The sequence below is a fragment of the Montipora foliosa genome, chromosome 12, assembly GCF_036669935.1.
Source record: "Montipora foliosa isolate CH-2021 chromosome 12, ASM3666993v2, whole genome shotgun sequence".
NCBI classification, from domain to species: domain Eukaryota; kingdom Metazoa; phylum Cnidaria; class Anthozoa; order Scleractinia; family Acroporidae; genus Montipora; species Montipora foliosa.
This window is the reverse complement of record NC_090880.1, coordinates 19649867-19662366: the sequence shown is the minus strand read 5'-3', so window position 1 is coordinate 19662366 and position 12500 is coordinate 19649867. Positions and strand designations below refer to the sequence as shown.

Sequence of the window (12500 nt, the reverse complement as noted above, 5' to 3'; positions counted from 1 at the left end):
GCTTATGTCAATTTTCTCAGCCCTCGGATTTAAAGATGCTGATGATTCAGCGGTAACCAAGGAGCTACAAGACATCATTTCGTCCAGTCTTACCGGTGGTCTCAGCATAAGAAGCGTATCAGAAATTGTTGAAAGTAAGAGTGTGGCCATGATCGACTCTAAGCTTGATGACACTTTGAAAACTATCATGGAAACACTTCAAGAGTCTAGTGAATTGATTTCGTTCATGAAAGAAACTGCAAATGAAGACATAAGGATATTAATCGATGCTGTAGAGGAACATTCTGACCAATTTGTCTCTGAAGCAACTGTCTCCGATTTAATTGATGTCCATGGATTCCTGCGAAATGTCTTACGGGAAACGCCCAAAGATCCCATGATGTTCTTGAAAAGCCTCAAGCTCTACTACAGCAAGCTTGAAAAGAAGCCAGAAATGGCGGCAAAAATCAAAGAGTGCAGTTGTAATGTCCACAGTTTGCGAGGACTGTACATGAATGTCGCCAACCGAGGAGAAATGACAAAAGAAATCATCAGCAACGCCCTACAGAAAGGTTGCTACCTTATAAAGACCAACTCTGATGGGTCATGTGACGTTCAACTCAGCTATCGCCGCCAAGAAGGTGCTACAAAAGAGACAAGCTACAGCATGGCGGAACTCCATGACCTACGGAGCCGAGCTCTCCTTATTGTGAACACGGAAAAGAAGCAAGAAAAGATGAAACAATTAGAAGAAGGCGAAGCGGTAGATTCTTCCGTCAGCGTTACCTTGTCTGCATTTACTAAACAAGTCGAGATGATTACAGACATCCTCAGTATGGTGACCTTGTTGCGAGAATCCGGCCATCCAAACTTTAAGAAATTTTGGGCCAAGCTTTCTTCCTCAGAAGAGATTGAATCTCAGGCAAAGTCTTTGGACTCGACACTAAAGCAGTGGGAAACGTTATTAAGTCGTTTGCACCAGGAACACTATTTCCTAAATTTCTTTCATCCAGATCAGCTTTGGATGATGAAGAAGTTCTTTTCGAGATCCTTGTCTCATGCGAAAGATCAGTCATTAAAAACATTTGTTCATAACCTTCTTCGCTTTGTTGATCCACGTATACAACTCAAGGACCTGGATAGCCTTCATTGCCAGTACAAAGCATCCAAAGAAAACCTAGGAATCGAGGGTGATTTCAACGCCATTGGACGGTTTCTAGATAAAATATTCGCCAAACGTCAACAAACCACAAAATGGCAAAATGTACCACAACAAGATTTGCAAAGAGCTGTTAAACCAGGCGAACTATTTGTAGCTGTCCTTGAGCATGGTAGTAAACAGACTGCTCATGTCGTCATGTCTCTGTTCGAGAGTACAACAGGTTCTTATCCGCAACCAAGCCAAGTTCTATTCTGTCATTCAGAGACCAGTTGGGAAGAGGTGGAGCGACTTCTTAAACGCACATTTGAAGCACACAGGCATGCGACTACAGTCAAGTTGCACTGCTTAGCAAATGTGGAGAATCTGTCAAACGACATGCAGTTTGAGCTTGTTGCAGCTATCAGAGCATATCAAGAGAGTGGGAAGGGTCCGTTCCTGTTGAGTATAGTTTGCTGTGGAGGAGTTCATCATCATATTGTTGATCAATTTTCTACAGCAGTGCATAACGTTCTTGGCATGACCGAGGTTCAGCTGCGTAGCACATTCAAGAAAGTCTTCCCTGAAGTTTTCATGATCACATCGGATCTTCCTGGGGTTGGGAAAACGGAGGCCATTTATGAACATGCTGCATCCCGGAAAAAGAAAATCGTGACCATTCCAATCAGTGGGCCTTTATCGCGTAAGCATCTGGTGAAAAGGTTGTCAGGTTTGACTGTTGGCCCCCATGAATGCATTCATTTTGATGTTGGCGAAGTGGATGATCCCTTAGTTCTTGACACATTGATGTTTGAGCTTGTTGTTGTTGGCATGTTGTCTTCTGGAACAGAACTTTTTCATCTTCCAACCAAACACATCTACATCGAAATTGCGAATACACTGAGGCACTGGTTGCAAGATTCACTGCCTGTTACGAAGTGCTTTTCTCCTATGCACATCAAGCTGGATGGATATGAAGACCTTGTTGTGAGCCCAGAGCCTCTGAGCCCTATTCAAGTGGTTTGTCAATACCTCCATGCCTATGAAGCTGGTTTGTTGGAAAGCCAGCACTTGAATCTTGGCGAACTGAAGCCGCTATCTCCTGAGCGCTGTAAAGTACTGCTAGCAAAACATTTCGCACTAAATGGTGACCTGTCCTATAATATAGTGGAGAGTTTCATCAAAGTGTTTGCTGATCAGCTTTTGCAATTTTCAGCAAGTCCTTACTTTAAACCACATAATTTGAAGGTCGTGCTTGGCCCGTCACATGATGTTCGAAACTGCTTGTTCAAAGCCCTTTTAGAGGTGTCCAGAGAGTTTGCATCACGCTCTGTTGTAACGTGCAAAAATGTTCAGTCAGAAGCAATCTCTAGAGAACAAGCTACAGAAGTACTCAAGGAGATTCAGTTGGCTTCAAAGAACGCTGCGGGCAAAATGGTTGAACGGGTGGAAGGAATGATTCAATGGGCTGACAACAACCATCTTGTCATTGTCTTCCACAGTCTAGAAGCACTAACCATTTCCGCCCTGTATCGTGATTTGTCACTGGTGCCTTCAAATGTTCAAAAATTATTCAAGACTCAAGCCATGAAAGGTAAAGGAATGGAGGACTTCACAAAGATGAATCACAAACAACTTCAGGAGAGACTTGATCGAATTGTTCGAACAACTCCAAGAGGAAATGATGACCGCTTGCAGGCCTTGGATTATGCTCTTACACCAGACAACATTCTCAAAATGGTGTTAATCATTCAACGCATAAATGCAGACATTCCTGTCATTGTTATGGGGGAAACTGGCTGTGGTAAGACGAGCCTTGTTAGGTACCTTGCCAGGACGTGTGACGTCCCATTTCACGTGTTCAACTTCCATGCAGGGATAACAGAAGATGAGTTGGTCACTTTTGTGAGCGAAAGGGAAGAAGAAGCAAAGAGTGGCCAGGACGTGTGGGCATTCCTTGATGAAATTAACACTTGCGAATACCTGGGAACAGTCAATGAGATGATTTGCCACCGTACCATCAAAGGGAAACCCCTACCACCAAACTTGGTGTTTATCGCTGCCTGTAATCCATACCGTCTCCGCCCTTCTGGAAACATTTCAACAGCTGGTCTCAGTGGAAAGACGATTACAGATGAATACTCAAAGCTGGTGTACCGTGTTCATCCACTGCCAGAAACAATGATCGACTTTGTTTGGGACTATGGTTCGCTGAGTAAGGAAGATGAATGTGCATACATTGGCCGCATGGTCGAAGGAATCACAGGAAATCCTAACAACTTACTAGTTGATCTTCTTTGTACTTCTCAGGAGTATGTCAGAGAAGTTGACAAAAGCCCTTATTGTGTCAGTTTGCGAGATGCTCACCGATGTATTGTCCTTGTCAAATGGTTCAAGGAAACCCTGAAACGACGAGGCGATTTGCGATTATCGAAGCTGAAAGAACACACTTACCACAAAGTTGCCCGTGGCTTTCCTCTCTTAATCAGATCATTTGTGCTTGCCTTGGCGCACTGTTACCAATCACGTCTTCCCGCAGCAGAGGACAGGCACGGATATCGCAAGCGTATTTCTATGTGCTTTAGAAAACACAACAGTCATTCATTCCAAGAATCAAGCTTTGAAGCTATTGTAAGAGCTGATCAGGAAGATTACCTGGAACGAATGGAATTGCCAGAAGGAACTGCCAAAAATGCTGCGCTTCGTGAGAATGTGTTCGTCATGTTAGTTTGTATCTTAAACCGAATTCCCGTTTTTGTTGTCGGCAAGCCTGGTTGCAGCAAGTCTTTGTCTATGCAAATCATCAGGAGCAATTTGAGGGGAAAGGATGCCAAGGATCCTTTTCTTAAGACATTGCCACAGCTCTATGTTGTTTCTCACCAGGGATCGGAGTCATCGACATCTGATGGAATTCTCAAGGTGTTTAATAAGGCAAGGAAGTACAAGGAGCATAACAAAAGCGGTGATGTTCTTCCTGTTGTTCTTCTTGATGAGATTGGTCTTGCTGAGGTGTCAAAGTACAACCCTCTCAAAGTATTGCACAGTCTGCTGGAGCCAGGTGATGGTGCATTTCCTGATGTTGCTGTCGTGGGAATTTCAAATTGGGCTTTGGATGCTGCAAAAATGAACCGTGCAATCCATCTGTCCCGGCCTGAACCAGATGTGAATGATTTGTTTGAAACTGGGAAATCCTTGCGAGAGGCTGGAAGTTACAAGGCTGGTCTTGGAATATCCGGTACACGCTCAGGGCCTCTGTTTCATGAAGATGTGTACCCAGATGACAACCAGCTCCATTGTCTTGCCACAGCATATCAGAAGTACCAAGAGCATCAGAGGTATGCAAATTTTCACGGACTGCGTGATTATTACAGCCTAATCAAATGCCTTAGCACAGACACGAACACTTCGCACAATTTGTTTTCTGAAGAGAAAACCAAAGGAATCCAACGCGCACTACAAAGGAATTTTGGTGGCGTACCCGACGATGTAAACAATTTTCAAACTTTGTTTCAAGAAGGACTCCACTCACTGGATTTAATGGAGAGGACGTACCGTTTTCCAGTCACAGAGCTCATCTGCGACAATCTAGAGGACAAGCTAGCACGGCATCTCATGATAATCACGAACGGCGATTCTGCTATTGGTATCCTTGATCAAATGCTGAAAAGACTGGACAAAGAGAAAATCACCATCTTTGGAAGTCGATTTGAAGAAGATCTCTCTGAAGAGTACAATTACCGAATGCTGAGCCGCATTATCCTATGCATGGAGAGAGACTGTGTTCTCGTTCTTCGAGATCTTGAAAGCATCTATGGCAGTCTTTACGACATGCTAAATCAAAACTACACTGTCGTTGGAGGAAAGAGGAACTGTCGGGTCGCACTTGGAGCCTTCAGTAATCCTATGTGTCAGGTCCATGATGGATTTCGATGTGTTGTGTTGATTGATCAAGGTAGAGTTGACTACACAGATCCTCCCTTCCTCAATCGATTTGAAAAGCAACTGCTCCGTTTCTCAGATGTCCTTAACCTAAAGCAGAGAAACATTATTAGAAGTCTGAATACCTGGGTAACAGGCATCTCAACAATTCCTGATTTCGAGTCCCACTTTCACAAAGAAGACATGTTTGTTGGATTCTGTGAAGACACTCTTCCCTCAGTAGTCCTCAAGAATAGTCAAGATGCAGAGCTTACCGGAGACGAAATTTTAGAACAATGCAAGCACGATCTCATGTTAACAGCATCCCCAGATGGTGTCGTGAGGAGCTTACAATCATCTTTGGCCAAGACAAACTTTGAGGAAGTCCAGACACTTTACAACAACTACTTTCAGAAACCCCTGCACAAAGGCTTGAAGGAATACCTTAAACACTCCCTGGAAAATCTGCAGTTTCAGCCAGTGCAAAGTGAGGATGCAACTAATGGTATGCGACTGCTTATAATGACCCACAGTAACATCCATGTAAACGTATTGAAATGTCTTGAGGGGCTACTTCAGTGCCAGACCGAAAAGCTCAGTGCTTTCAAGTCTGAAAAGCACTTGACCAGGCAATTGGAACGTTTCTGGAGATCCGGTGACTCACTTTTGGTGCTACAGTGTAAGCCAGAGCTTGATGCCACCCATATGCTTCTTGCAAAGTCCATTATCGAACAGCAGAGACAGACGTACATCAAAGATACAATGGAACAAAGCCAAAAGCAGATGAAGCATGTTTGCATTGTAGTCCATGTTCAGAGAGAAAGTGAGGTAAACGAAGCTCAAAGTCAGCGCTGGCAATTCAGTTTCCAGAGTGGTTGGAAGCAAGCAACAATCGATGTTTTGGAAAACCCTCTTTTGCCCATTACTGACTGTTTGAATGTTAGCATCATGGACCTCCTGGAGACCAAGGCGCTCTCATTTGAGGATGTGGCTTCAAATCAGTTTCTTTGGTGCTTTACTCGAATTAAATATCCAGCTATTCACCAACCTACAGTGGATGCCATTGTCCAATTAGAGCAGCTATTGAGGTCATCATCCAGCTCCACGATCCTAGAATGTTTCAAAGAGATAATCAAACGGTGGTTGAAGAAGAGGGAACACCAGGGCGCTCATCAACCCGAGGCTTGCAGTTGGCAATTCTCTGTGGCCTGTGACCGACAAGCCTTAATCAGTTCCTCGCATCTAGTGGGAGCCATTCAGCATCATGTTAGTCATCTCATACGTCAACCGTTGGCAAAGATTGTTTACTTCTTGGAGAATGAGTCTGCATGGCCACAGTTCTTGTTCACTCAGGATCCCTCCGATAAGGAGGAAATGCAAGTCTGGTCAGAGTTAATCCTGGACCAAGAAATGTTCATCATTGATGGCATCCCAGAGCACCAAGGAGCAGAATCGTATTTTGTTTCGGAGCGACGCTTGCAGCTGAAATTCCCTTGTGCTTCTGTATTTTACAAGAAGGTGGAACAAGTACAGCCTATGTTCGCTGAAGACCAAAGACAGCTCCTTTTGAACGAAGCGAACCTGGACGAAAATGAAGACTTGCACGATGTTGCCGTAGAAGCACAGTTATACAGATTCACGAGCATTGTAAAGGAGAAAATTCCTCAGGTCCTTGAAATGGAATACCTTCAGAGGAACATTGGATGCTATGTTGACGATCTTCTTGACATGAAAACAGCTCACTTTTCTGACGACTTCTCACGTGCTGAGAGAATTGATTTCATGAAGTCGGCGATGGCCCATGACATAAAGTTCCGAATCAATGGTGATCCTGCTCGGCTCATAACTTGTTTGCATTCTCTTTGGTGGTTGAACGAGTCTTCATATATGGCTGCCCTTCAGGTTTATCAAACGTGTCACAAAGTGCAACATGTGGACTTAAGTGTTCTGTCTTCTGCATGTCAGCCTGTGTTCGAAAGAATGATATTTCAGGACAAGACACCCAAAGAAACTGAAGACACCCAAGAAACTGAATGGAGAAGTATTTGTGACAAACCAGAGGATGCAGAAGTGAATTCGAGGGGTAAAAACGATTGCCAAGAAGCTTATGGGAATGAAGTAATTGAAGAGGACTCCGTTCTACTAACCAACACAGAAAATGATGTGCAGCCTCGACAATGTGAGCAAGGAAGGATGATGGACAAGGAAGACGAAAGGAAAGAAGTAGAATCAAAGGGCGATGAGGCCACCGAGGAAATAGTAAACGAAGCAAAAGTAGTTGGAGAAGTAAACGCAGTTCCGTCAACAAATGAGCAAAGAGAGTTGGCACCAGCTGAAACTGCGGGGCAACTGGAACAGCAAGAAGATGAAACACACACACTGGAAACAGCTACTTCGCCCATTGATGACTCTTTAAAAGGACAACGTGGTGGAGAAATTAACAGCCATGGAAATGGGAATAAGGAGGACATCGGTGGTGCTGTAAAGTTGGAAAACGAAGAAGCTGCAAAATATATTCTGCGAGAAAATGAATGCAAAGATCAAAACCGTGTCCATGGAGAAGATCAGTTCGAAAAAGATAGGAATGTTGACAAGGACCATGACCAAAGTGAAGAAAATATCTTCAAGGGACAGGATGGAAATGAAGATCTCGAAAACGACCCTGAGAAAGGAATGGACCTAAAAGAAGAAGACGTGGAAGAAGCGGACGTAGAAGAAGAGGAGCTGACAGATGAACCGTGCGAAGACAAACCTGTCAGCTTTGATGAGGTACTTGTGGACACACTGTGTTCAGCGTTATTTCCAACGAAAGATGTAATAAATGGCTTGAGTGGACCCGACGCTTGGCAGCGAACAACGAGTCTATTTCTGTCTACGGTCAGTAGAATGGGTGTCCAAAGCCCTGCATTTCACTTCCTTCGTGTCTGTTACGATTTTGTCACCCTGCTGGTTATACCCGAATCTCTTGAGCAATATTCTATTTACATGCTGGGTGAACTTGGAAAGGCGGGAGCCTCTGCCGGGTACCTCGACTGCCAAGACGTTTTTAACAGCATTACCAGTGTTGCTGACGAGTTGGAGAAACGAGGCGTTCAACAGAACAGATTGGAAGACTTCCTTATGCTCTTCTATGGACGATGCATTGATTCGAATCCAGACACCCCGGTCCTTGGCTCTATGCTGACAAGAATATGTTGCAGTGGAAACCAATCGCTTATGCGTCTGGCTGGGCCGTTGGTTCATCGCATCTTTCTCGACGAAGAGCAGATTTCCTCAGGTGTCTTTGAGAAGCTTTTGCAGAACTTGGACACCATCCAGGAACACCCAGGGCTTCAGGAAACAAGTTATGCTTTGTCAAGCCTTGCTGATGATGTCGAGCTCGATTCCCCATTTGCTGTGGTGTGCTGTGACGTTATAAATGAAGTTGCATTCTTGAACATAGACCTATCAACTGTGTCGAGCTCCGAGGATCCAAATCTCCTGAACTTTCGCAGAGCTTTTCAAACTTTGACAGAGCCTTGCAAAGATGTCGAACATGGACAGTTTCACCTTCTTTGTGCAGCAGCATATCTGAAGTCCTTCCTAGCATCATTTTCCACCTTCATTTTGCAAAGACCCCAGTGCCTAGTTGAAGAAGGAGAATTTTCTATGCTTTTCAATGAGATAGACGCCGCATTTTCCTCAAGTAAAATCGAGCCCTTTCAATTTAGGGCGTCGGGGTTGCAACTATATTTCCTGAAGGAACTGAAGAAAGAGCTGTCGATGTATGAAGTCCGTGATGTTTGCCAAAGGAGCTGTAAACTCCCGTCTTTAAAGAGCATAGAGTGGCAAGATCCAGACCTGGCCGGCAAACTTAGTTTCGATCCTTTTCAATCTTGCACAGAGAATTCCCAAGCTCAAGCAGCGCTAGCAACTCTTTTGGAGAAAAAGGATCTGAAGCCTCTTGAAGACGTCATCCATTCTATGGCAACGTCATTGGAACAAAGAATTGAAATGGCAGCCGTCTTGACCAAGTCGTTTTATCTTGTTCGTTCCAGACGGAACTTGAAGGATAGTGAGGACAAGGCAATAGTTGCTTTTACAGAGAGAATGCAGAACATGGAAACTCCTTATATTGAGCTTCTTCTTCGAATCACAGGACGGAAAGATTTTAAAGGGTCAGTACTTTGCATTTCACCGGAATCATTACCAGCAGACGTACACAAAGCAACATTGATTCTCCATCTCTGCATCCTCCTTTCTTCAAGTTTCAAAAGCACAAAGAAGACCACACTTGCTTTGATGTCATGCTTCACCAACCCATTGGCGTCAACGGGGTCGTATGTCTTGGCATCAGGAGAATATCCTCAACAACCCTGCAAGCAACACAATTACGCCAACGCCGAACGATTTGGCAAAACAACTTCTTCCTCCTGTTCGTGTGGGACGTTCTTTGTGATGGTTGGTGACAACACGGAAGCAGTCTGCCCAAGTTGTTGGTCAGAATGCAAAGCTAAGGAAACATTTCCCCAACTAGTGAAGGTCGGAAACACCATCTTGCCATCAAAAGATTACGTCTCTATTCCATACTCTGTAGACACCTCCCTTCATGTACGGCAACTGAAGCCTGCAGAATTCCGTATTCTTCACTTGTTTGTTCACGCAGCACTTTATGGGGGCTTTGCACTGGAACTGTTTGACGACAAATGTCTTTCCCAGTTTATGGGTCTCGATCTTAACAAGCAGTCACCTTCCGAACTTTGTTTCCAACAAATTGCTAACGACTTAACGGCGCTGTGTAGTCTCTTAGATGCCAAAGAAGAGGAAATCATCCGTTTCCTGCACTGTGCTTTGGAACAAAGTGCCTCCATCCTCACTTCAGGAGATTTGTGTCATACACCAGATGAAAGATTGTCTTGGGAAAAGACGTTTGCAGCAGCTGTTAGCCCCTTAATTCGAGAATTTCATCCAAGACGACTGCTGGAACATTCTAAGGACTTTGCAGGCAAATCTTCACTGGCCATCCAAAGGAAGATAGAAGAGACCGACAGCCCCCAATTTTCAGACGCAAATCAGAGAAACGTGTACATTCCTCGATTGTTGAGAATGACGCTTCCGAAAACGTTTAACAGTTTACAAGCTTACTACCTGGCGGCTGGAGACAAAGCGAGAGAAAACCATCCCCTGCTTGGCTTGTTTCTTGATTTTAACGACAATCTACCTCTTGTGTCAAATTTGATCCACCTTGTCTCCTGGAGCCGTATTGTGGATTCGCTGTTGAGCAGACGTCTTAGCCGTAAAGACACTAGTACAAAGATCGGTGATGTCATTCGAGGTAAAGCAAACTCCCCGGAGGAGAAAAAGCGATTGACCGAGGCCTTCGAGAACTTCACTATCGCCTTTGAGAATATGCATCCTGTTTTAAAAGATCGCCTTCAGAAGGAAGTACCATACCTTAGCGAGAGCTCGCCGATTTCACTTTGTCTTGTAGAGAAACAAAATCAAGGGGTGTTTCTCTGTGCGGCTTTAGACATTCTTCAGAAAATCCAGAATGATTTCTTGCGGAAGGTGCTCAGTATTGCAGCAACCGGGAAGTGTTCTGCATTGATCTTCATAGAGAGAGATCAGGGAAAATGTGCCATTCCAATGGTCCACCTACAAGAGGCACGAGAGAAAGAAATTATCCAGTACCAATGGTCGGACGCTATCTTGAGGCATTCCCAGCGCAACACTGAATATGGCCATGGCAAAGAAGTATTCTTTGATCTCGACAAGATAGAAAAAGAACTGTCCGTCCGTTTCTTAGTAGGAAAAGCGTTTCTCTCTACGTTGGATGGCTTGCAGGAATTCATCTTCTCCCGGGAGCTCTTCCACTCTTGTAGAGGGATCCTGGATGAGTTACAAGAGCTTATTCCTCAGCAACCACTTACAGATGTTTTTCGGAGTGGTTTGATTCGTCAAAGCGACCATAGCCTCGAGAGCGTGCAAGATTTGTTGGAGCACATGGAAATCGTTCTTTGCCTGATAAAAAGACATCAGGTTGGAAAACCTGAGGAACCCTTGACAGACTTTACAGACAAGTGGCTTTGTGGATCAAGACCCTTTCCAAAGGCGTCGCTTCCTCAGCCCCATAGTGCAATCCAGCTTAAACACGTGGTTGCCTTATACGAGTTTCTTGAAGACATGTTGGCTGAATCGGCTGCCAAACGCGTTCATGACGTGTATCGTGGTGCTGTACCGAAAGAGATTGCAGAGGAGATGGCCAAAGCATCCATAGTCTCTGGTAAAGCCGAGTCAGATCGTTCTTCTCTAAATGCCATCACAACAGCTCTTCGACGCTTCATTTTCCGCTACCTTTCCTCAGAGGAGATGAGACCTGAGCCTGGAGACAGTCTAGTTGAACGCATGTTGGAACCATCACTTTGGCCAATCGATATGTTCAAATCTTCGGATTCTTCGAAGGTGGAGTTGTCCAAATTCACCAACGCTGTATTTCCAGAGAATCTGACGATTGCACATACCTTCCAAGTACTCTGCTTTTTCCAGGACCGTCTTAAAGTTAGTAAAAATGATTTATATCGATTGTGCGTTTCTATTGTTTGCTAGGAACTCCGAACAGGAGATTTGACAGAGTTGAAAGTCTTGTGAGAGTTTACTTTTCGCTCTTCCCAACTCATGAGTTCCCTTTAGCTGTAGAGACATATACACAAAGCGAACAATTTGACTTATTGTATGTCTTGTTAACGCGGGAAGTGGCCTCACCTGTCGCCCAGTTACGATTTCTGTTGCATGAAGAGATAAGGAGTGTTGTTGACAATGGGTACACTTACTTAATTAGGACTTCTGGATGTTGGGATGTCGTCTCCTGACGGAACTGACTCTAAAAGTACATGATGTCATCATGATCTTATTGTATTTCAGGTAATGGAAGAGGCAAAGCAGGTCTCTCGGAGCCCGGCTCCCAAAGGTGGTAGGCCCAACGTGTCAAGAGTCCGGAAAGGTAGAGCACGTTTCGGCTTCTCCTGAAGCAAAACATTGAGATGGTACCAAGCAACCACATGTGGCGTCCAGCAGAACTGACGACTTCCAACTGATTCAATTGTAGTACTGAAGAAGAAGACACACTTGCAAGCAGTTAAGCTGTCGTTGTTTCAGTTCCAAGGCGTAAAGATCGGCAAACGTGGTAGACGTTAATATGTTTATGTATTGTCATGAACACTATTTCAAATTTAGTTGTAGAGAGCCGGTTGTAATTTTATTTCTCAACTTTACGACTAGCAGAGTACTAAATTAATTAATGAGTTCACCTTAGCTTTTTTGCCCAGACTAGTGATCAATCAGTGTGAAGTGATGTTGAGAGATTTCCGTACTTTAAGCGTATGTGGTTTTTTAGGCAAATTTATTCAGTCAAGCTTATTCACTAATATGAACCGGCTGATGTTGCGAAGTGAGATGTGTTCAACAACTGAATGAATGAATTAAGTTC

The 12500-nt window shown here is 44.2% G+C and overlaps 1 protein-coding gene across 1 annotated transcript in view; it reads left to right on the top strand.

Annotated features, from left to right (window-relative positions):
- The window catches only part of LOC137980445 (uncharacterized), a 27163-nt gene that overhangs the window by 13968 nt on the left and 695 nt on the right, over positions 1-12500 (top strand). Inside the window, exons 5-6 of the mRNA XM_068827894.1 lie at positions 1-11572; positions 11936-12500. The exon at positions 1-11572 is cut by the window's left edge and continues 969 nt beyond it; the exon at positions 11936-12500 is cut by the window's right edge and continues 695 nt beyond it. Of these exons, the coding sequence (XP_068683995.1) occupies positions 1-11572; positions 11936-12040 (11677 nt within the window). The 3' untranslated portion in view covers positions 12041-12500. The remainder of the gene's footprint in view (positions 11573-11935) is intronic.